The sequence below is a fragment of the Equus asinus genome, chromosome 6 (assembly GCF_041296235.1).
Source record: "Equus asinus isolate D_3611 breed Donkey chromosome 6, EquAss-T2T_v2, whole genome shotgun sequence".
Lineage (NCBI taxonomy): Eukaryota > Metazoa > Chordata > Mammalia > Perissodactyla > Equidae > Equus > Equus asinus.
Genome location: NC_091795.1, coordinates 39,081,853 through 39,102,855, shown reverse-complemented (window position 1 = coordinate 39,102,855; position 21,003 = coordinate 39,081,853). Strand labels below are relative to the sequence as shown.

The window sequence follows — 21,003 nt, the reverse complement described above, 5'->3', positions numbered from 1 at the left end:
TTTTTAGTTACTTTTGACGCTTACAAAACATTATTTCACTCTCACAAACATTTGCTTAATGTCCCTATTAAGATCTTGAAACAGGGGTTGCTGCAAGCTCTGAAGGCAACTGCAAAATGTTTTGAGCCATTCAGGCCCTCTCTGGTCTTCTTGTTGCTGTGGCTGTTCCAGGAAAGCTTCTAGCACAGATCTCTGCTTGGAGAGGAAAATTCAACCCTATAAACCAGCTCCATGAGGAGGAGACTCTTTTTTTACAGGGAGAGTCCTTGCTCCCTCAAAGCATGGTTAAGTCACAAGTTTCTCTCACATGTTGAAACGTGAGTCCATTTACTTATAACTTTCATAGGAAGACGCCAGCCGTGTCTGCCATGGCTGGTGGGAAATTTATGGACTGAAAAGTCACTAATTCAATGCCTGCCTCCATGAACGAGGCACACCGAAGCCATTCCAAGGAGCCATATGCTCTTTGAAGTGTCAGAAAACAGAATTGTCAACCCAGCCTTGGCACCAGAACACCAGCTTAGCCTTAGACAAATCAAAGGCTAGGAGGACATAGACCAAAGTGTCAGCTGTGGGAGCCCTGAAGTCATTGTTAGACTCGTTGGAACTTTTTTCTCACTCTTTGTATGCTCCTAAATAGATATTTTCCAAATGTTGGCTGGAAAAAATGTTTTTAATAACTTGAATAAAAGCTTTTATAAACCACCCATACTGCGGAGCCCCGCTGGCCCCCTCCCCTGTCTCCCATAGAACCAGCTATTTTGGAGAAGGTGCAGATGCAGACACAGGAGTTCCTTACTGTCGAGGCCGGGCTGCCTCGCAGATGGTGTGCTTCTGCTGGTGCTTAAACATTTTAAATGCATCCACCGCTCAACCAATTATTTTGCCAGCTCTCCACTTAGCTCCAATTCTGCCTATACCTGGCTTTGGGTCTTGAGTATGTCACTTCCTGAGGGCCTGGCTTCCTCTCTTGTAGATTGCACCAGGTGATGCCAGAATCTCTTCCACACCCCTGTTCTAGACCTTGCTGAAGCCCCACCTAGTTAGTGACCACAGGCCCTGGGTGCCTCCTCTCTCTTGGACCCAGATCCTTTCTGATACATCAAGAAAGGGCCTTCTTTGCCAAAAAGAATTATATGGGGTTGGTTTCACCTAGTCTGAGCCAGAAAGACTGTATTCCAAAGAAAACAGTGTCACCTAGTGTTGAAAAAATAAATTGCCTGACTGCCCTCTCTGCTTGGGGGCCTGTCTCTGCCTTTCTCAAACATGCCTTTATCTTGTCACTTGCCTGCCCGGAAACTTCCAACGTGTCTCACTCCCAGATTCCTGAGACCACCTGACATTTAGAGCTCCTTCTCGTCTGTCCCAACTTGCCCATCTAATCTTGCCCATTGCCCCGGGGCCCTGGGTTGTTTTCATAGGAATCCACAAATGGCCTTGCAAGGGGAGGGACAGTGTGAGGTGAGGAGTTGTTGGGCCTGTGCCCCAAATTTAATCAGATTGATCTTTTTCTCTTATAAACAAACATTGAGATTCTAGATAAGGTTTCATTTTCAAAAAGCATTTCCTTGCTAGGGAAAAATTTTTAAAAATCACTACCCTACATGTAACTTACTTTACCTCAAATTCAGGTTGTTCCAGAATGTTCCACATTCCCTAGATGTTTAGTTCGGCTGTTAAAGGCCCATCCTTCTCCGTGGTTCAAGGCCCACTCTCCTGCAGAGACAGCCCAAGCTCCTCAGCTCCTCCAGCCCCTCCTGAGCGGTCACTTCTCCACTCATCTCATTCCTAGTCATTGCCACACAAGTTCATGCTTAACTGTGCCTCAGCCTCACGTGTGTGCATGTTGCCTCCGCAGGGAAGTTACGAGTTCATGGATGGCAGGGACTTCATCTTTTGGTCTGTATCTCCCTGCAGATTTGAGAAGATGATCAGTGGGATGTACATGGGGGAACTGGTGAGGCTCATCCTGGTGAAGATGGCCAAGGAGGAGCTGCTTTTCAGGGGGAAGCTCAGTCCAGAACTCCTCACCACGGGCCGCTTTGAGACCAAAGACGTTTCAGAAATTGAAGGGTAAGCTTCCGGGTCCTTCTCTGTTCACTGGGTCCCCGGAAGAGTGGACAGGCAGCTGGGGAATGAGAAAGAGGTCCTGGCCCTTGACCCTTCATATGTGGACAGCAGGAGGTTCTCACCCACTCTGGGTCATGGCGGGCCTTTGGCTTGACTTCACTCACCAGGTTGTCTCCACTCTCGTCTGTTTTGAGCATGCTGTCTGCTAAAGTGACTCACAGTGCCAGAAAGGATTGGCATTCCTGCCTGGCATGGCGGAGAGTGGCGAGAGCCTGGCTTACTACTGCTGGAGGCTCCCAGTGGGCCCCTTCATGACTCACTTGCGTCTACTTCCTTTCCCTTCTCCTTTAGCTCTGACATTTCATTCTTTATTGGTGATTCTCAAAAGGGGCTCTATCCTGACCCCTGCTTCTTAGCAGAAAAATACATCTTTGGGCGACCCCGAGATTTACCCATTTAATTCCAACAAGGAGAACTGAGGCCTGCATTTTCACAGAGCAGCGGAGGTGGGAGTGAGGCTGGTCTTAATTTTTGTCTTTCGGTTAACAGTATCCAAAGAGTTGGGCCTAATTTCCTATCTTGAGACTTCCACTTGTCGCTTGAGGAGGCCCTGCTCTTTCAGGGGCCACACGGTGGAGAGGAGATGATTTTGGTGCTAAAGGGAGCAGCGAAACTGTTCAAACGACTTGAAGTGGGAACTCTTGAATGAACTGTGCCTACTTGTTAACTCTGAGGGGGTGACAGTCCTATTTGTGAAGCGCTTAGTTCCCCTGAGAAGAGTGCTAATCCCATAACACCAGCCCTTTGTCACCATCCTTAGCACAAGTGAAGGCAGTGCCCACTCGGTTGTGAAATGCAGTAGAGCACAGACTCACACCCACACAGCTCAGTGCATAAAGCTCTGAGAACAGGGCCTTGTCCTTATATACTCTGTGTGTAAGAAATATTAGTTTTTCTCATCAGGGAAAAAGGTATATCTGAAGCACTGAGGGTGTGTGTGTGTGTGTGTGTGTCTGGGAGAGGAGCCTCAAGTTGGCCCTGTTGTGTTTTCCCCCCTCTTGTTCTACCCACCATATGTAGGCGGAGCGAAGTGAGTATCTGCCCTCCCTGGGAGATGGCGTGTGCTGGAGCTGAGGGCTTTCCTTGTCAGCCCACACACCCTTCTCCCACTGGCCACAGTGGGTTGGACACGTGCCCACGAGCTGTCGTTCTGTTTCCCAGGGAGAAGGATGGCATCCAGAAGGCCCGCGAGGTCCTGGTGCGGCTGGGCATGGACCCGACACAGGAGGACTGCGTGGCCACTCACCGGATCTGCCAGATCGTGTCCACGCGCTCAGCCAGCCTGTGCGCGGCCACCCTGGCGGCTGTGCTGCAGCGGATCAAGGAGAACAAGGGCGAGGAGCGGCTGCGCTCCACCATTGGGGTTGATGGCTCCGTCTACAAGAAACACCCTCAGTGAGTTGGTGTTTGGGGACCTATAGAGACAGAGCTCCCAGAGCACTCGGGGATCCCTGAAAGGCTCGGAGTCGGGAGGCCCTGGTGACCATGGCTCAGAGCAGCCGCCACCTGAGCATTTCTGTCTGAACACACCTATTGTCTTTAGTTGTTCAGACACCTTTGGGGTTGTTGGCAGAAACTGGCCAGAAAGAGGCCAAAATCCAGAAAAGCATTTCTGCTTTTTCTGTTTTGGGTCTTTTCCAGGCAGCATCTAATGAAATGAGTGATGAAACATGAATAGTAGTGATGTCAGGATCACCTGATTCCATTGGGCTGCTTTGGCAAAAAGGCTTATGCGTTGGGCAGAGGAGCTGTGGCCTGTGGGAAGAGGAGGTCTTGTGTGACCTCATGCAGGGGACTTGGCTTCCTGGAAGGGTCCTTTCCTTTTAGCAAAGGTTAAACCCAGCCAGTGTGATCACCCTTGCCTATGTCAGCTTTTTTACAGTGACCCATGACTTGGGAAGGAGTGGGTAAAGGATGTCAGGGCAGCATCTGCTCCCGCAGGTGCCCTCTGGCATTTGGGCTGAGGTGGGGAGGTGCTGCCCCAACCCTTTGCACCATTGACCTAACTCTGGACACCCATCTCTTACCCCATCTCGGTGACTGCAGTTTTGCTAAGCGTCTGCAGAAGACTGTGCGGCGCCTGGTGCCCAACTGTGACATCCGCTTCCTCTGCTCCGAGGATGGCAGTGGCAAGGGGGCAGCCATGGTGACGGCAGTGGCCTACCGGCTGGCCTACCAGCACCGAGCCCGCCTGAAGACCCTGGAGCCTCTGAAGCTGAGCCGTGAGCAGCTGCTGGAGGTCAAGAGGAGGATGAAGGTAGAAATGGAGCGAGGTCTGAGCAAGGAGACTCATGCCAGTGCCCCTGTCAAGATGCTACCCACCTACGTGTGTGCCACCCCTGATGGCACAGGTACGTGGCAGGGCTGCCACCCAGCTCACCACCGTGGGCCTTTGTCCTGGTGCTGATGCTCTGGGAGGACTCTTAGCTTTAGCATTAGATGTTTGGACCAGAACTTATTTTTCAGCTACAGTAGTAGGAAATCCTAGTGTTCAGTAAGCTTGACCAAGGCATTTCTCTGCTAAAAATTGAACGGTAATAATAGTAAATATTTTTTGAATACTTACTATGTGTCTAATACTTCTCTAAGTATTTTATACATATTAATCCATTTAATCTTTAACTGTTAACAGAGATTAGTAGTTAATTGTGTTTATTAGCAAACTATTGTGTTTGGCATAAAACTGAGGCACAGAGAAATTAAGAAACTTGCCCAAGTTCACACAGCTCGAAAATGGCAGGGCTGGGATTCAAACCCAGGAATTTTGGTTCCAGAGCCATCTCTTATAAGCCCTAGGTCAGGGGTTGGCGAGCTAAGGCCCATGGGCTAAATCTGGCCCACTGCCTATCTTTGTGAATAAAGTTTTATTAGTACACAGCTATGCCCCGTTTGTCATGTATTGTTTATGGCTGCTTTGCACTACCATGGCAAAGTTGTGTGGTTGCCGCAGAGACTATGGCTCATAAGGGCTGAAATATTTACTGCCCAGCCCTTTGCAGAAAAAGATTCCTAACCCTTGGTCTAGGTCTTGCAACCTAAGAAATGGTGGTCTTTCCCAATTCAGAGAAAATGATCGAGGAGGCCAATGTAGCACCGTTGGTACAGGTTCCAGAAGTAGAGATGGGGACATGGTCCCTGCTCTACCCTCATCTGGCTGCGTGGTCCTGAGCAAGGGACTCAGCCTAGCTCAGCCAGGTTTTGTTCCTCCATCCTAGGGGAACGCAACGCCTCCCTCTCAGGGTGGCCTAAGATTGCGTGAGGACTGCATGAGGCACATAGCACATTGTGATTGCCCAGCAAAGGACAGTTTTCTCATTTAAAAAGATTTCCCTTTAATGTCCTTTAAAAAGTAGGACTCTGCTGTTCCTTCTGTATTCTAGAACCTAATGTAAGGTGGCCTTTGATTTAGTACGAGTGGTGTGTTTGGATACTTTTGAGTGTACTGTATCACCATTTCCAGTGTTCTGCAGAGCTCATTGTGACTTCTGGGGCTTCACCACTCGAACTCATTTGAGAACAATAAGGAGCTAGCAGGTCTCTTGTCCTAAGATCTTATTTTCTTTACTGTTAGGTGGAGCTCACAATCCATCACCCTTGAGGTTGTTGAGGGGCTCATGGGAGAGCTCCCCCTTAGAGGAAGTTTCTTTAGGCTGTCACCGTCTGCTGTGGTGAAATGGTGATGCCCCAACTCATCATCTTCTCGGGTTTTTTTTCCAGAGAAAGGTGACTTCCTGGCCTTGGACCTTGGGGGTACCAATTTCCGGGTCCTGCTGGTGCGTGTGCGGAACGGAAAGCGACGTGGAGTGGAGATGCACAACAAGATCTACTCCATCCCACAGGATATCATGCATGGCACAGGGGACGAGGTGAGGCAGGGTGGCACCTCCAGGAGGGGACCCCCAGTAGACACCCACTTCTTGCCTGGGGGGACAGTGCTTTCTCTATTCACCCATGGTCCCGGGGACGGCTAGGTGGGCCAGGTCCCTGGCCTGGTCTTCACTTAGGTTTGTGCCTGAGCTTGCTTTTCTCCTGGGTGGAGCTCTCAAGCTTGCACTCAGGCCCTGCAGGGGGCAGCCTGCCCTGGCCACTGCCCTCCTCACTCAGAGCCCACCTCCTCCCTGCAGCTCTTTGACCACATCGTCCAGTGCATCGCCGACTTCCTTGAGTACATGGGCATGAAGGGCGTGTCCCTGCCTCTGGGTTTCACCTTCTCCTTCCCCTGCCAGCAGAACAGACTGGATGAGGTAACAGTGCCTTCCTGGAGGGCTCTTCTGCGGGCTTTATTGACTCCCAACCAGCCAGAGCTTGGAGCAGGGGAGGAAGTCGAGCTGAGAGAAGGAAAAGAAAGCCTTCCAGTGTCCAATTGTGGGGCGGGGGCCTGTTGATGGGAGTGAGTAAGTCAGAGCTGGTGGAGGTTAAGAAGGTAACAATCTTTAGGATGCTGCTGCTGCTAATCAAAATATCAACAACTAACATTTTTAAAGAACTTGATGCCGGCTACTATTCTAGGCTTCCTATGTGCATTATTTCACTTAACCCTCACAGCAACCATATAAGGTAGATGTTTGTACCCATTTTGCAGAAGAGGAAACAAGTCTATAGAGATAGCAAGTATCTTGCACCAGATCACATAGCTTGGGAGTGGCCAAGCCACGATTAGAGTTCCAGTTTCCTGACACCTGAGCCCATGCTCTCAATTTGCTCCTCTGCTCCTGAGGCCCTTGTTTTGGGCTCAGGATGTTTTCATTTACCTCCTGTGTTTAGATGCCTTGGTGCTTCTCTAGTCACACCTTTGCTTTTCATTCCTTTTCAACTTGCCTTGGATGATGAAGCTGGTGGGTGAAGCTGTGGTGCTCCCAGATATTCTGGACTTGGTGAGTTGGGAAGTGTAGGAGAGCTGAGTAGGCGATGCCTGGGCTTGTTCTGGGTCAACAATTGGTGTATTAGATGTCAGAATACTGTTAACTTAAGACTCTGCTCCTCTGTTCCAATCAGTCAGCTAGAAGCTTATATGCATGGTACAAGTGGACAGGATGCTGTGGACGGAGTTGCCAGGGTACAGAGGCTTGGTTCCTGCTTTAGATGCTTTCAAACAAACTGGGTTGATGAAGCAAGCTCAGAAAAGCCAAAGCTGCTGTTTGGAATGTGGCACCAATGGGATGCTAGAGCCCTGAGGATGTGCAGGGTGATGTTGTTCTGAGCACATCCCTGGAGGGCACGAGGGAGACTTGGATCATCCAAGTCAGAAGAATGAGTTGTTGGGGAAGAAAGGCAGACAGGCCTGGCCGTGTGGAGGAGGGGGTGGAGGAGGACCACGGGGTCCCTGGAATGGCAGCCCTCATGTCGCTCAGCTGAGTTTTGTAAATGCCTCCTGCTCCTCCCCCCTGAGAGTTATATTCACCCTGTGCACTAGTACAGTTAAGGTTTGGGGACGTCCTGCAGAAACCTTGCCTCATCCAGTATTTCCCAGCCCTTGTTGACCTCTGTCCAGTGTTACTAGTCCAGGGTTGCTCTTAGCTTTTCCAGTTTCTTCGTCTCAGCACATTATTTTTTTCAGTGTCAGTACATTGGGTTTTCTTTTCTTTTCTTTTTTTTGAGGAAGATTAACCCTGAGCAAACATCGGCTGCCAATCCTCCCCTTTTTGCTGAGAAAGACTGGCCCTGAGCTAACATCCTTGCCCATCTTCCTGTACTTTATATGTGGGATGCCAATCACAGCATGGCTTGCCAAACAGTGCCATGTCCGCACTCGGGATCCGAACCAGGAACCCTGGGCCGCCAAAGCGGAACGTGCCCACTTAACTGCTGCGCCACCGGGCTGGCCCCAATACAGTGGGTTTTCAAAGCCTTCTCGTTTGCATCAGTTTGGCAAAGGGAATTATCAAACATGGATAAATATTTATGCAATTTTTAATGAAATATTATTTATTGTAACAAAGAAATTAGAAACAAACCTAATTGTTCAACAGAAATAATAAACTATGAGCCATTTGCTGCCTCCTATCAGCTACTAGTTTTTTGGAAGAAATTTCAATGATATGGGAAAATATGGATGGTACAACTAAAATAATTTTTTAAAGAAAAGTATAATCTCTATAATATAGAAACATCCCCAAAATGCAATTAATAGGAAAATACAAACAGAACACTCCAGTGTATGTGCTTCTGGGCTGTTCCCACTGAAATATTTTAAAACAGATACTATCTCACTTTTCATGCTGACACGGATGTATCTTTAAATGTTTACCCCTTGGCCCCAAGACATGTTAACTGTTTCTGCCTGAACTGTAGGAGTCCAGGTCATCACACTAGATTTTATTCCCTATGTTCTAAGTTTCCATAAGGAGTATGTATGTGTTCAGTCTAGAATTGTAAAAGTTAAGAGCAAATGAAGTTCCGTCTGTTGTTCCAACTCTCTGTAACCTGGCTTCTGTTCTGGTGAGATCATTCTGTTAATGGAAAAACCAGCAGGTGCGGAGGCCTGAGGCCTCAAGCTGCTTTGACTGGCTGGTGGCCTTGGGCGAGTGTCCCCAGCTGTTGGGGCCTCTGCTTGTCTTGTTGTGAAGGACCACATGGAATAATGTTGTTTGCACATTCTGTAAACTTCAAAGTGCCCATACAAAATTTCCTCAGGGATATGAAGCTAATCGGTAGACAGGAAAGTTGGGTGGAGGTCAGCACGCAGTTGTTGATATAGGTGTGTAAACCAGGACACTGCCAGATTGTGCTTTGTTTTTCTGAATCTCCCAGGATCTGAACACAGTGTGACACATCAGGTTGACTTTTGATACCAAACTCCTGGGCCATGAAATGCCAACCTGATGGGCATGAACTACCGAACAAGGCCTAGAGGAACCACGCAAGTGGGTGGATAGTGAGCACACAGCCCATTTATGGATTTTGGCCTCACGGGAAGGGGGCCAGGGGTCTTTGACACTCGTTCCTTGAGAGCCGTGGCAGCAAAGAGGGAATCCTGGATCAAAACCTGGAACGTTCCTCCCACGTTCAAAGCCACCGTGTATCTGCTCCTCGAGGGCCTTGTGACACGGCGAAGGGCCACACTGGAGGCGAGGGGGCTCCGGGGGACTCCAAGGAGCCTGGAGGTCTCCCCTCCCTGGAGCTGTGGTGAAGCCTAGATGTCACCCCAACTATGGGCAGGGCGCTTGTTCACTCCATACTGGAGTTTGAAATTTAAGAAACACGCACCGACTCCTCTGATGTAAATATAGGACAGGGACAGGGGAAACTGCTTTTCCCAGTGAAGGAAACAAGTGTGTAGAACTTAGTTCCTGGCAGGGGCAGGTGTGTCGTGCTCATGAGCCCATCCATTGGAGTCGGTGGCCCTGGAGGGTATCCCACTCGTCTCCTCCAAACTGCGGGCCTTGGGCAAGTTACTTGTAAAATAGGCGTGATAATGATAAATATTTCGCAAGGTTGCTGTGAGGGTTAAATGAGGTAACACGTGGGATGTGCTTAGCCCGGTGCCTGTTGCACCTTGGCACTCAATAAATCCAAGCAAGTGGAACAGGTTTAGAATCATTTGTGGGTGAGATGATTGGTTATTAAAGGAAATCTGTGTAACCCGGGAGGTGGAGAACTGGCCACACAGCCGGCCCCTGGGAGTGATTCCGTCTCTGAGACCCTCATCCATGCTCGTGTGTGATTTGTAGAGCATCCTCCTCAAGTGGACTAAAGGCTTCAAGGCGTCTGGCTGCGAGGGCGAGGACGTGGTCACCCTGCTGAAGGAAGCCATCCACCGGCGTGAGGTGGGAGAGATATGGCCTGAGGCGTGAAACGATCTGTGTTCAGAAAGTGGGGGAGATGTTGAGTGAAGGGCGTTTTGGTTGGGGGGAGAATTAACTAAGTCCTCCAGCAATTCTTGAGTGCCCACTGCGTGTCAAGCCCTGCTCTTGGCACTGGGATTCCAGAGTGGCCACGACAGACTCTTGTTCTATAAACAAACCCATGAGCTAATGTCAGGTGCTGTGAAGGAAAATGAAGTTGGGTGAGTGCGCTGGGGAAGAACTCTCTTTTTTGAATATAAATAAATAAATAAATATATATAAAATATAAAAATATAAATAACCAGGGAATGTCTCTGAGGAGGTGACATTTGAGCAGAGACCTGAATGAAAAGAGAGAATGAGCCGTGCCATATAAGTTTTCTTTACATATAAATCTCCTTTGCAAGTGTCCAAAGGGAGAATGTTGTGGTTCATTTGTGGACTGGGGATCTGCTCTTGCCCTCTCAGGAGTTTGACCTGGATGTGGTCGCTGTGGTGAACGACACAGTCGGGACTATGATGACCTGCGGCTATGAAGACCCTCACTGTGAAGTTGGCCTCATCGTTGGTAAGGACCCGGGCTGTCCTTCCTGCATGGGGACCCATGGCCTCAGGTGGGTGGGAGGAGGGTGCTAGGTGAGGCCCCGACGTCTCTGTGATTGGCAGGCACGGGCAGCAATGCCTGCTACATGGAGGAGATGCGGAACGTGGAGCTGGTGGAAGGGGAAGAGGGGCGGATGTGTGTCAACACGGAGTGGGGGGCCTTCGGGGACAATGGATGCCTAGACGACTTCTGCACGGAATTTGATGTGGCTGTGGATGAGCTTTCCCTCAACCCTGGCAAACAGAGGTAGGCACCCAAGTACATGTGGACCCTAGTATGTATATCCCAGAACTGGACAGTGACAAGTGAAGAGAATCTGTACAACAGCAAGTCCCAGGATGCTCATTCTCTAGAGATGTTAATAGATGAGGATTTCCTTGGAAAGGGTTTCTTGTCAAATACATCTGGAAAGTTCTAGATTAAGTCCCTTTTCCCCCTGCTGGACTGGACACTTTCAAAGTCCAGTTGGGAAAACAAATCATAACAATTATGTTGCAGGGAGAATTTCATAAGGGGTATTGGTTACACAGGTTGTAGAGGGATGAAAAGACAAAAAGGAGACACTGAGGAGCACAGAGTCAGTATGTGGAAGAAGCAGCCACCCCTTGGGACTGGGAGAGAGTTAAAACCTAGGTCTCGGACTGCGGAACGACACATATCCAGTTGAACCACCTGCTGCCAAAAGACCCTCAAACCACTGAGTGGTCACCTTCAGTTTTAGTGGCCAGGACAGGAGAGCTCCAGCTGGCCCTAGTTACTTGAGTGATAATGATTAGGTCGAAAAGAAAGTGTGCCAAGTGCCTGCTGAAGTTAAGGATTAAAACTCTGCGTTCTACCCTTCTCCTGGAAGTGTGGTGGGGTGTGTATTCCTTCTTGAGGAGTCAGGAGTAAGCCTTGGGAAGGAAATGAGCCCAGAAGGTGGGCCCAATCCCAGGGAACCCTGTGGGCCTTGGGCGCTGTGGTCAGTTTCACCAAAGGCTGTGGGTCATCATGTGCAGACACCAGGAATCCTGCCCAAGTGAGTCAACTAGCATTTCCTTTCCCACCAACAGGAATCTGCACACCCTCTACTTTCTAAAGCATTTGGAGTGACTGAGCTGATATGCCCTGTCTCAAAACATCCTACCACCTTCCTACGTAATCTCCATGAACATTACCCCTATTGCAGGTTTGAGAAAATGATGAGTGGCATGTACTTGGGCGAGATTGTCCGTAACATCCTCATCGATTTCACCAAGCGTGGGCTGCTCTTCCGTGGCCGCATCTCAGAGCGGCTCAAGACAAGGGGAATCTTCGAAACCAAGTTCCTGTCTCAGATTGAGAGGTGAGAATTCAAGGCCCAGGGTAGGGTGGGCCGGTATCCTCCTTCTCGTGGTCAGACAAGCTGAAGGATTTCCATAGCTCAAGTAAGACCAGGGTGCGCCTTACACAGAGGTTAGTTTAGCAGCTAACACATTCACATCTATAGTGTTTATTTAAAGTACTTTATGGAGAGTTGGCATTTTAAGGGAAAATATATAACATTCTCATGAAAAATCATGCTACAGAGCTGGCATGAGCCCAGGCGAAGTAGTATTGTTGGGTTAGACCAAATATCAAAGTTGGAAAGATACCTGCTCATAAGATGCAAATTGGATTGCACAGAGGAAGATAACCTATGAAAGCACTTATGCTTCCCTGGAAGGTTCTTCTTAACTGCTGGCTGCAGTGGTAAGGCAACCGAGATTGAGTGAAGGTGGCATGTCAGGCATTGAAGAAACAGGCCATGCAGTGGGCGGCTCATTAAAGCAAAGCATCCTCCTGCAGTCTAATGGTGGAGAAGTCTGCTCCAAATGAGAATGCTGAATTTCAGAGCCCCTTAAAGATTCATGCTGTGTCGTTGCTCTCAGGCGTATAGAAAAACAGGAACTGGACGACTGCCATGAGTGGGGCCCTAGGCTGTCTGCACTGGTGACTAGAAAGAATATGTCCTACCGTGTCTATGTGCAGGAAGATAACTCCAGGGTTCTCAAATAATTCTCTTTATATGATAGGGTCCATTTTCTCCCTGCAGTTTTATTAGTGTTTGTTTCATAAATAGTGCACAAGTAGATTTCAGAGCGGCCCGGGGCGGGGGGGGGGGTAGAAATAGAATAGGATCTGACGTTGGTTGGTGATGCTTGTCCTGCCAACCTGTGAGCAGCAATGAGAGAATAGACATGGATGAGCCTTGCAGCTGCCACATACGAGCACTGTCTTAGCTTTATTGTTTCCAGCTGAGTGGAAGACAGAGCCAGTGAATTTCCTTTTGTTCTGAGTATCGGTTTTCTGGTAGCAATGCCCAACCTTGCCTGGGCAAAGTGGAACAGGTTGCTGTTTCTTTGTATTCCTCTCACACTCGGGAAGAGTCTGTGTGGTCCAGTGGGATGAGCCCTGGTTCCTGAACTGAGTTCAAGAACGAGAGCCGCCTTGCAGGGCAGTGGCCTTTATGCCCAGCTCCCAGATAGCCAGGCCTCCATGGAACCTCTCCTGAGAAAGGAGCAGGCCCCTGGAGCGGTGGGCCGCCAGCCCCTCCTGGTGCGTGACTGACCACTTGCTGTCTCCCTCCCACCTCAGTGACTGCCTGGCGCTGCAGCAGGTCCGTGCCATTCTACAGCACTTGGGGCTCGAGAGCACCTGCGACGACAGCATCATCGTCAAGGAGGTGTGCACCGTGGTGGCACAGAGGGCAGCCCAGCTCTGTGGTGCAGGCATGGCAGCGGTGGTGGATAAAATACGAGAAAACCGCGGGCTGGACACTCTCAAAGTGACAGTGGGCGTGGATGGGACCCTCTACAAGCTACATCCTCAGTGAGTGCCTGACCTCCACCCTACCTGTCCATCTTTGTCCCTCTGTCTCTTCGTTCCTTCCTGTTTTCCCTTCTCTCTCTGCACTTTAGAGCAAATAACCAGGCATTCAGAGTGTATATGATGTGTACCCTATAGATTAAAGATGAATAACCAGAGGTAGGCCTATGTTCCCCACCAGCTCGGAAGTCCCCTGTGAGCCCCTCCCCAACTGTACCCTTCAGTCTCCCTGCCAGGGGTGGGTGCTCTGGTAACTGTCCCTTGCTCCCTTCTCCCCACGGATCTAGGACCACATCTGCGTTGTTTACCATAAGGGGAATCATATGGCATCTCTTCTTTTGTGACTGACTTTTCTCACACAACACTTATGGTTTGAGATGCATCCACACTGAAGTATGCACTTGTAGTTCGTTAATTTTCAAGGCTGTATAGTGTACCTTTGAATGAGTATACTATAGTTTATTCTATTGCTAATGGATATTTGGGTCATTTCTAAATTTTGACTATTACAAACAGTGCTCCTCTGAACATTCTAGTAAATGTATGCCGGAACTCTGGAGCAAGATCTTTTCTACAGTCTAGAGTGAGGGCCGTTAGATTACAGCCACGACTGCTTTTGTAAATAAAGTTTTATTGGAATGCAGCCATGCCCACTCGTTGATGTACTGTCTATGGTTGCTTTGAGCTACAGTGGCAGAGTAGGCGCAACAGACTACATGACCCACAAAACTGGAAGTGTCTACTGTCTGGCCCTTCATAGAAAAAGTTTCCCCCCACCCCCTAGTATGAAAGTACTGAATTCTCTTTTCTTTTACTCTTTTCCTTGTCTTTCTCCATCTCTCTTCTCCTTTCTCTCCTCTCATCACCATTTCTCGTCTCCCTTCTTCACTCATTTGCATATGTTTTGAATAAGTCATTTTGAAGTCAGGAAGTGCCTCAATCCCTTTCCCCTGAAAGCTTTTCAGCTCAAAGTTAAAAGAATAGAGCTGTGCCCCTGGCCTGGGCACCTGGAGTGAGGATGGGGACACTCCTTGATTGAATTGTTGCCTGCTCTCACCATGATTGTCTCAAGGAGCTAAGAGACATGCCTAGAGTCTACAGTTAGTGAAAAGAGTAAACCTTGAGAAGTTCCAGGTCCCTTTTCTTGATGATTAGTGTCCCTGTGAAAATAGGAGCCTCAGTCCCAGATGAGGATTGGGAGGGAGACAGAAGCCCGAGCCACAGCACTGGGGCTTGGTCTTGCAGATGGGGAGGGGCATCCTGACCCTGCTGTGTTGGGGCACATGATGACTATCCCTTTCTCTAGTCTCATATTGAAAAGATCTGTGATCACCGAAGTGTCCCAATAGCAACCCTGAAGCCTGCTCCTTTTGCCTTTAATGCCATTTGGGTTAGATGTGAGTCTGATTGAGTCAATACCCCTGGAAAATAGAACATCACATGTGTGAGGCTTGGTCCTTCCCTTTGGAGATATGAACAGGTTATGCACTTCTGCAAGGCACACGGTGGCGTCCATGACTGTTGAAGTTCTCTTTCACTGATTGGTTTTAAGAGCACAATTTCCCAGAATCTCTGACAGTTGTCCCACAGTTGAATCTTAGCTCCCCATTTGCCCCCTGCGACATAGAATCTGGGCATGTTGCTAGCCTCTCCAAGCCTTGGTTTTCTGATACAAAATACATAGTAAGTGTTTCATACGTAGTGGCTGTTATCCTTTTCCTCATGTTAATTATTCCTGGGTTCTCAGCATCACTTCTTAGGGTCTTATGTCTGAGGACACAAATCAGTCATGACTAAGGTGTTTTTTTCTGTGTCTTCCTCCCAACTTTTCCAGCTTTGCCAAAGTCATGCGTGAGACAGTGAAGGACCTGGCTCCGAAATGTGACGTGTCCTTCCTCGAGTCAGAGGACGGCAGTGGGAAGGGGGCGGCTCTCATCACTGCCGTGGCCTGCCGCATCCGTGAGGCTGGACAGCGATAGAGTCCCTGAAATCGGACGGGACTTCCGGTTCCCCCTCCTTCCTGCTTTAAATTATAGATGCCATCCCCCGTGGCAGAGACAGACCCCTCGGCTTTTACTTGGCAGAGAGGACCCTATCAGATTGGGTTTTATCTCTGTGTATACTCACTGTAGAGTTTGGTGCCCAAGCCTTGGCCCTCCTGAGATCAATACAGTTTGAAGTAAGGATTTGCTCACACCTATCGCAACTGTTCCCATTGGTTCTCTTAAAACTTAAAACAAATTTTAACCTTTAGTAATCCCGTTGGCCAAATTCCACATTCCTGTGTGATCCTACAGGATGGGGACAATAATGGAAACATACAGTTGCTTCAGATGGGACCCTGAACACGACATTTCTAGGTGGAGAATGTCCCTGGCACGGAGATTGAGACTGTTTTTCCTCTCAGAGATCTATGAGGTCTCCACTAACTTGAGCCTGATTCTCCCACAGCAGAAGGTGGGGGAAGGAGGGGTGGCAATAGGATTCACCTTTGGCGGCCCCTCTTCAACCTCATCTGCAAGCATATGCCTGGTGGGTTCCAGCAGATGCTCTTCCTGGAATGGAAGCATCCTGAGTCTGAGCAAGCAAAACCAAAGCCAAGAGCTGATACTTCCTGCCGAGTGGGCTTGTTGTCGCATCTCCTTGTGGGTTCCTGAGTCATCCATGAGCAATAGACCTTTGGGGGGAGGGGAACTTTTTGGTCTGTTTTTAAAATTTTTCCTGAGAAGTGGAAACACTGTATTTTCATTTTAATTTATGTTTCAAATTTGTTTCATTCGTGAAGTACATCTGCTCCTTCATCTTGATACTGTATGTAGCAATCAATTGTATGTAATGTATTTATATGTTAATTTGTTATGTATATAGATACATGGGGGCTCTTCAGACTTGGCCTCACTGGTAGTTCAGTGTAGTTAAAGGATGGAAGGTGAAGATACTGACTGCTTACTAAAAATACCTCATTCGCCTGCGGGAAGAGAAGAGAAGACTCTTCAGGGTGAGTGAGCGGCCGAGCAGCTCCTTCCTGGCTCCTCATTTCCCTGCAGACTTGGACACTCGGAAGGCAGCTGCGAGGGAGGAAGTGAAGGAGGTCGGGCCTTTGGGTTGAAGAAACACAGCAACTGGCTGCTCTGTCCAGAGACTTTCCTGGGGCAATATTACACGGGATGTTAACCAAAGGAAACTGAGATTGTTTCAAACAGACTCACTGTTTAGGAATCTTTATTCTTAGGCAGCCAGGAGTCTTTTAAAGACAAGATAAAGGAAGCCACTAAAAACATTTTTTAAAAATTGTGTCTAACTGTTGATAGCAAACCAAAACAAAACAATGAAACAATCATACAAATAAAACCTCAGGGACAACACTTTCGGTGGATTCGTGCCCTCCTAGCAAAATTGGTGTGTTTTGTAAACGTTTTACAAGAAGTGTTGTCCAAGGCCTTCTCTAGGCTGAGCTGTTTTTTATACTCAGTATTTATATTTTAAACTGCTGGGGGTGGGGTGGGGGTGGGAGTGGCATAGAACCCCTCCTTTTCAAAAGTGTAGTTAATTCTGAATCTGAAGACCCACATCTGCCCTAAAATGTGTACACTCACACACATTATACCTGAATACTACACGATAAAGAGGGAATGGTCTTGTAACATTACAGAGTAGGATACAAAAATCAAAAGAGCAAGATGGAAAGACACGACTCAATAGCACCCAATTTTCTTTCTTTCTTTTTTTTTGCTGAGGAAGATTCGCCCTGAGCTAACATCTGTTGCCAGTCTTCCTCTTTTGTATGTGGACTGCCGCCGCAGCATGGCCACCAACAGTGGTGTAGGTCCGTGCCCGGGAACCGAACCCAGGTCGCCGAAGCGGAGCACACCAAACTTAACCACTATGCCATTGGGCTGGCTCCAGTAGCAAACAATTTTTGTACACTTACCCAACTTATACTGAGAACAGTGTCTAGATTGGTGTCTCACTAAAGGATGGCTGAGGAATAGAGATGAACTTTTACTTTTAAACTTGGAAATTAGGCACCATTTATGCAATTGCACACTTTTTAAAGGTAGAGCTGTGTGTGTGGCTATGTGTTCTTGGCTTCCAGAAAGGAACGCCGGCAACTGCATTTTGGATGTTTGTGTTCTCACAATTAGGTGACAGTTCCTTGCTGACGCTGCTTTGCCTGATGTAAATACAGTGAATCTCATCTCTGTCTTTGGGACGTTTTGAATAGTGGGTCATCTCAAATCCTCACATTCAGTCTAGTGAAGATGTCTGTACAATAAAGAACTAGTTGAATTAACTATGTGATGTTAACTATTATTAATAAATTTTAACATTTTTCAAAATATTCAAAGTGTGATTCCTGAGCATTTTCAAGAGGGCAGTCATCTTTGGGGCAAATTAGTACTTCCTGGCCAGTATGAGTAATTTACGGGTGTTGTGATTTTGACTGTATGTGCTTGAGAGGCGAGTGGCCAAGACTTGGCCTTGACCCCAGATATTTCTCTTCCCAGAAACTCAGTCCCACTGCAACTGGAAGATGACATTTCCTAGGCCATCTTTGATCTAGATTTCAAGCACCACTGAAGAACCAGAGCTGGTGCTGCAGTCTGCTGTTTGGCTGAGATGTAGCTGAACCCTCAAGGGCTCTGGCTGGTCTCTATAGTCATATGCGATGCACACTCAGGATATACAGTCATGCGCCGCATAACGACATTTCAGTCAATGATGGACCACATGGCCAACGGTGGTCCCGTAAGATTAGTACTGTATAGTCTAAGTGTGTAGCAGGCTATACCTTCTAGGTTTGTGTGAGTACACTGATCGCACAACAACAAAGTCGCCTAACGACGCATTTCTTAGAACGTATCCCTGCTGTCATGGGACGCATGACTTATATGAACATCTAAAACCCACCTGCCTCTGTCCTCTCCTTAATAAGCAAAACACAAATCTGGGAAATAAATTCCTCAAAAGTCCCTAGTGACACCCACTGACGTTGATATTGCCCTACTTGACATTACCAGGGAGGAAGCTGACCAAGGCTAAAAGGACACTAGAGATCGCCAAAACAAAATTTGGCCTTCCTCATGGTGAAGAAATTAAAATTTGACCCTGTTTTTCCGACTTAAGATTGGTGAAATTATGGGCCCATTCTCATATGCTACTGGTGGGAGTGAGAGTCGGTACAACCATTTCAGAGGGAAATCGGTCATATGCATCAAGAGCATGTTTTGTGTAATTTTCTAGAAATTTGTGCAGAAGAAATACACATAGTTGGGGTCTCAGATTTAGCTTTAAGGGTATTGGTTACTGTATGGCTTCTAATAAAAAAGGGGACCTCCATACAGCGGGTCTGTCCCCCAGTGTCAGGGTCTAGCCAGTAAGACAATTCGCTCTAGTTATTTAAAGGAGATTTTACACAGGGACTTGGTTATACATAGCCAAACAGAAGGGCCCCAGAGATTAGCAACATCCAGAAAAAAAAAAAAGGCCACTTCTATCCCACTGGCTGGACTAGAGTCCAAAAGCTGGAGAGGAGGTGCAGGGGCTAGAACCACAGGGCTTCTCCCTCCCACCCTCTAGTTTTCTGCAGGTCTCCCATTGACTGCATGTTGCAGGAAGTGAACTGGCACAGGAGGCCTGGAAAATGGTACCTGTGAGACAGAGCCAGCGCAGGGAAGGGCGGGGCCTGCAGCCCTACGAGGAACTGGCATGTACCCTGTAAAACCATTACAGTGTTACAGAAGGATATTTAATATCATAGAAAGTGTTGATGGCATCCTGCTTCATGCTGAAAGTATGTTACAGAGCAGTAGGTTATGATCCTGTTTTTTGTTAGTAAACTATATATGACATAAGAGGTATAATGTGTTTCCCTGAATGTCCCTCCTGCCCCGTTGGACTGTGGACATGGATGAGGCCCCCACCTCTGTGGTAAGGGCTGCAGCCCCGCTCCTCAGCAGCCCCGTTCAGATTTGCCCCCTGGGAGGCGGGGCCCCGCCGGGCTCTGGAGCAGCCCCTCCCCAGCTCGCTGCTGCCCACCCCGCAGAACTTGGGGAAGGGCTGCTCTCCCTTTTCCTACTGGGCTCCTGGGTGGACATGCACCCTTAAAGCCCCACAGATTATACTACTGGGCAAGACACTCCCGACAAAGGGAATTTTCTCAGTGTATCATTTAAAACGGGTCTTGCACTTGGAGGCCCTCAGAGCCCCTGGGCCACTTGCACTCACCGGCTTCCCTCAGGCTCCCTCCCTGCCCCACTCCCACCTCCTCCGTGGGGTCCCACACCACTGGGGAAATCCGTTTCCTCCAAACAAATGGACAGCCTGCACTCAGGCTGCCTGCATCTTGGAGATAGCTTGTCCAGCTTCTGCCAAGCCCATCAGCCTCTCTTCTCTTTCTTTGTTGCTTTGTTTTCTTTATTTTGGGTCCCAGGGGCGGAATCCTGCAGTATCCTCCTCCTCCTCCATTCAGGGCATTTTCTAATCTTTGCAAGGTCCTTTCTTGCTTTTTTATCTTCTTATTTCCTTTTATCCTCTTTCTCATTCTCCACCCACGATCGGCAACCATATGATTGTGTTGATGTGCAACTTATTTGTGTGTCTTTGTGAAGCACGTATTGTTTTGTCTGCATGCTTTTTTGATTTACAAAATGCAATTGGCTAAAAGCCACTTTTTGGTTTTTGTTTTTTTCTGCTAAGTGCCGTGATTTAAGGACCCAGCGATGCTGCTATGTGTATATCTAATTCATTACTTCCAGTGACTGCATCATATGCCATTGTCCCCATGCGCTCGCTCTCTTCCCACCCATGCTCCCAGTGATGGACGTGTGGATTGACTCAGCTCGCGCTGCACAAACACATCATTGCAACAAGCATCTCTGTACATGTCCCCTTAATCATCTTTGTGCTAATCTCTCTGGGCGTGTACCCAGGATGGAGAGAGCTGGATCATAGGGTGTGCGTTTTCTTAATTTGACCCCATACCGTCAGGTTACTCTCCTGAGAGGGTGCCCCGCCCCCAAACCCCCCAGTAGGGAATTCCAGCAGCACTTGGCATTAGCCAGTTTTCTTTCTTGCTTTCTTTCCTTCTTCCTTATTCTCCCCAAAGCACCCCAGTAAATAGTTGTATATTCTAGTTGTGGGCCCTTCTAGTTGTGTCATGTAGGACACTGCCTCAGCATAGCCTGATGAGTAGTGTCATATACACGCCCAGGATCAAACCAGCAAAACCCTGAGCTGCTGAAGCAGAGGGCAAGAACTTAACCACTCGGCCACAGGCCGGCCCCAAGTTTTCTAATTTTTATTAAGGTGCTGAGTGTAAAGTGAGATTGTGTGGTTGTTTTAATTTATGTTTCTCTAATTATATGGAGTTTGAGCATCTCTTTATATGTTTCTTAGCCTTTTAGGTTTCCTTCAGTTAATTGTCTGTCCATATTCTTTGCTGATTTTTCATCGAGAGTTCTTTCTTTTTCCTTGCCGACTTGCTGGAGTCCCTTGTTGCTTTAGATATTGCATGCGTCTTCTCCCAACCTGTTAATTTGGTCCACGGCATCCTTCGCTGACTAGGAATCCTTTCCTTTGATGTAATCAAATCTACTGATCTTTCTTGCTTTATGGTTTGTACTGCCGACCTTTCCCACTCTTAGCTCACTAACATTG

The 21,003-nt window shown here is 48.1% G+C and overlaps 1 protein-coding gene across 3 annotated transcripts in view; it reads left to right on the top strand.

Annotated features, from left to right (window-relative positions):
- HK2 (hexokinase 2) overlaps positions 1–17,686 on the top strand; it is a 57,942-nt gene extending 40,256 nt beyond the window's left edge. For all 3 annotated transcript variants that reach the window (XM_014847279.3, XM_044772717.2, XM_044772716.2), the window contains exons 8-18: positions 1,918–2,073; positions 3,292–3,525; positions 4,177–4,481; positions 5,848–5,996; positions 6,255–6,374; positions 9,801–9,896; positions 10,383–10,482; positions 10,581–10,764; positions 11,687–11,842; positions 13,114–13,347; positions 15,179–17,686. In XM_014847279.3, coding sequence (XP_014702765.1) covers positions 1,918–2,073; positions 3,292–3,525; positions 4,177–4,481; positions 5,848–5,996; positions 6,255–6,374; positions 9,801–9,896; positions 10,383–10,482; positions 10,581–10,764; positions 11,687–11,842; positions 13,114–13,347; positions 15,179–15,323 — 1,879 coding nt within the window. In that variant the 3' untranslated portion in view covers positions 15,324–17,686. The remainder of the gene's footprint in view (positions 1–1,917; positions 2,074–3,291; positions 3,526–4,176; positions 4,482–5,847; positions 5,997–6,254; positions 6,375–9,800; positions 9,897–10,382; positions 10,483–10,580; positions 10,765–11,686; positions 11,843–13,113; positions 13,348–15,178) is intronic.
- Positions 17,687–21,003: the final 3,317 nt, after the last annotated feature.